The sequence below is a fragment of the Aegilops tauschii genome, chromosome 4, assembly GCF_002575655.3.
Source record: "Aegilops tauschii subsp. strangulata cultivar AL8/78 chromosome 4, Aet v6.0, whole genome shotgun sequence".
Classification (NCBI taxonomy): domain Eukaryota; kingdom Viridiplantae; phylum Streptophyta; class Magnoliopsida; order Poales; family Poaceae; genus Aegilops; species Aegilops tauschii.
Window position 1 is genome coordinate 519,927,412 of NC_053038.3, and position 2,914 is coordinate 519,930,325.

Genomic DNA, 2,914 nt, shown 5'->3' on the forward strand with positions numbered 1-2,914 from the left:
TTCATGTAAGAGTTCTGCATTTCCAATTTTTGATATCCATCATCAAGCTCAAGCCTCGACGCAAATCGAAACACAACTTTGACATAGGCAGTTTGTGGCCCTAGCCGGCCAGCACAGAACTACCGGATCTGGGTGTAAATACAGGCTCTGATGTTGATGGGATCGTCGTCATATGGTAGAACAATAAGATGGGGCACGAGGAACTGGAAGCGGTCGTCGGCATTCGGCAGCCCATCGGAGAGATCAGTGCATTCTACGTCGAAACAGGATTTCTGGCGGTCACCATGCCATCGACTGGGGCGGTCGAACTCCAGCTCGAGCCCATAGAAGACCGGTTCATCGCCGTCGGCTCGAGGAGGACGTACGCATACAGCGGAGATGGCCCGCCCGAGGCGCTCAGGTGACACCATTACCAGGAACAGCAGCTTTCTGTCGGCGTCGAGGTCGATGACATTGAAGCCCTCGCGGAGCTCCATGTGGAACGACTCCTCGGCGCGGACATCGGTGGTGCACGGCCACCCGTGCTCTGCAGTGAAGTGGACCAGCAGCGTCTCCGTGCTGCCAATGAAGCCGCATGCTTCTTCAGGGCAGTGGCACGGCGCGTGCAGGCAGGTCTGGATGTGAGGCTGGAGGTCGTGGTATGCCGGTTTGGCAGCGCACCCGTAGGGGGCGTTGGGGCACGGCGCCCGGATGGACTCCACCAGCTTCTCCATGGCGTGGCTTCGGCGGTAGCCGCCTTCCATCGGAGCTCGGCAGACGTGGCAGATCCGCGCCGAGGCCAGCTTGTCGCGGCACTGCGAGCACAGCACGTGGCCCACCACGCACTGCACGTGTGGAAGCATGGCTTATGGTGTAGTTATAACAAATACTCCCTCCGTCCGGAATTACTTGTCGCATGAATGGATAAAAATGAATGTATCTAGAATTAAAATACATCTAGATACATTCATTTCTCTGACAAGTATTTCCGGACGGAGTAAGTACTTGACAACGCAGGAGATATCCATGGTGCGTGCGAGGACGTATCTACGTACCTGGAAGATGGGCGGCTTGAGCGGGAGGAAGCAGACACCGCAGTCGAGGGCATCGGCATCCACCAGCGTCAAGTTCTCCAGCGCCGCGCGTGGGGAAGGCGGCTCCATTGGCCTTGCCGCCTTTGCTGGAGCAGTAGAGCAGTATAAGCAAAGTTTTAAATAGCACACTAGCCTCTTAGCAGCGTGCGTTATAGCATCCTAAGCCCTATCTAGCATTTCAACATAAATAAATAAAATAAACATATAATCAAGCATCAATTTAACATATACTCCCTCTGTTCATACACAAGACGTTTTAAAGACTTGACACAAGTCCTCATATATAAGACTTTTCATAGACTTGACACAAGTCTCTAAAATGTCTTATGTTTATGAACAGAGGAAGTACTTGATAATAGACAGCACACTATAGCAGCAAGTCATCACACCCATTCTCCATTTTCTCTCGTCGCCATTTCAAGTGGTGCTTGCGGCACCACTTAACCGCCGATACAAAGTAGATTGTAGATCCTGGGGACCAAAATGCGACAGCGGTGTAACACGCACCAGTACTTTCTGTAGATTGCAGGAGGCTGTAAGCACGCATATCTATCTTGATTTGCACATAACAAAGCAGAAACTAGCACAGGCAGGGGATCATGCAAACATTCATGATAGCTCCTTCCCATAGTGAAAATTTACCCCAAATGCAAGCAATCTTCTCAACGTAATGAATAGATTACCACCGAACACCTTATGATTGTCAAAGATAATCACCGAATATACAGATTACCACCAAGCAATCTTCTCACCCTTATGATTCTGTAAGCCACTGCTAATGGTTTCAATGTGTCAAAGGTAACCATTTTCTGCTCAAATTAAGCTTCAGATAAACGAAATGATTGTCTCAAAACATGAACGAGACTGCAGCGCTCACAAAACAAAACAATTCATCACGCAGTACAGAACTACAGAAGTAGTGCAGTCACCTAGTTGTTCAGTTCATCTAGTAGCCAGCAGTAGCGCAGTAGAATCCGTAGCTCCATACCTTGTGATGGTTTTTGATTGCTCATAGGTCGGAGTGGAGGCCGGGCTCGTCGCCGGGATCCGGTGGAGGCTGGCGACCTGGGAAGGGGGGGACGGCGGTCACCTGGGGAAGGGGAGCTGCTCAGCCCGCCGTCGACGTCCGCAGCCGATGGCCGCCGCCAGTCGCTTGAGATTGAGAGGAGGAGGAGGGGATGCCGGGAGCTTCTCAGCCCGCTGCTGCCGTCCGCCGCCGCTGGTATTGAGAGGAGGGGACTGGAGTTTTTTTTTTTTTTTGAGCGAAAGGAGGGGAGTGGAGTTAGGTTTCGATCGACAGGAGGAGGTGGGCGTTTTGGTAGGATTGTCGGCTTTGGCCCGCTCAGCCATTACGAGTTTTGGACCGAAAGAATTTGGGCCGGGAGAGAGCGCGGCGATTGTATCTCGCATTAGGCCACTCTTTAGAAAGTCTTGCGTCCAAGTTTTTCCGGTTGTGGTCGTTACTGGGACGGCCCATTTTCGCACACAGTTTACGAAAAATAGAAGAGGGAAAAGGGATCGATCGCCACCGCGCCGGCCCACAGTAAGGGCTCGACCAACTTGAAGCAAGTCTAGCCGCTCTTCTCTGTTTTTTTTTCTTTTTCCGTTCTAAATTTTCTGTTTCCTTTGGTTTATTATTTTGCTTCTTTTGGTTTACATTCAAACATTTTTATTTATGTCAAAAACATTTTTATAATACATATTTAACATTTTTAAATACACAATCAACATTTTTAAATACACATTTTTAAACTTTTCCCAATACATGATTAACATTTTTCAAATAACTGATTAACATTTTTCAAATATAAGATTAACATTTTTTTCCTATATATGCTTTT

General features: G+C 48.9%; 1 protein-coding gene across 2 annotated transcripts; it reads right to left on the reverse strand.

Moving 5' to 3' along the window:
* On the reverse strand, positions 1–2,364 carry LOC109786317 (E3 ubiquitin-protein ligase SINA-like 11). 2 transcript variants are annotated; one of them, XM_020344898.4, is made up of 3 exons: positions 2,062–2,364; positions 1,035–1,154; positions 1–824 (listed from the first exon to the last, which is right to left on the reverse strand). In XM_020344898.4, the coding sequence occupies exons 2-3, from the start codon at positions 1,140–1,142 to the stop codon at positions 120–122; spliced, it is 813 nt and encodes a 270-aa protein (XP_020200487.1). In that variant the 5' UTR covers positions 1,143–1,154; positions 2,062–2,364; the 3' UTR covers positions 1–119. The 2 variants fall into 2 exon arrangements, with proteins under 2 accessions (XP_020200487.1, XP_020200486.1); XM_020344897.4 differs by having other exon boundaries at positions 1,035–1,159.
* Positions 2,365–2,914: the final 550 nt, after the last annotated feature.

Coding starts and splice junctions, on each gene's coding strand:
- LOC109786317 (XM_020344897.4), bottom strand. CDS start 2,086: ATGAGCAATCAAAAACCATCACAAG. Junction 1,160..2,061: donor CAATCAAAAACCATCACAAG/GTATGGAGCTAC, acceptor CTACTGCTCCAG/CAAAGGCGGCAAGGCCAATG. Junction 825..1,034: donor TCAAGCCGCCCATCTTCCAG/GTACGTAGATAC, acceptor CCACACGTGCAG/TGCGTGGTGGGCCACGTGCT.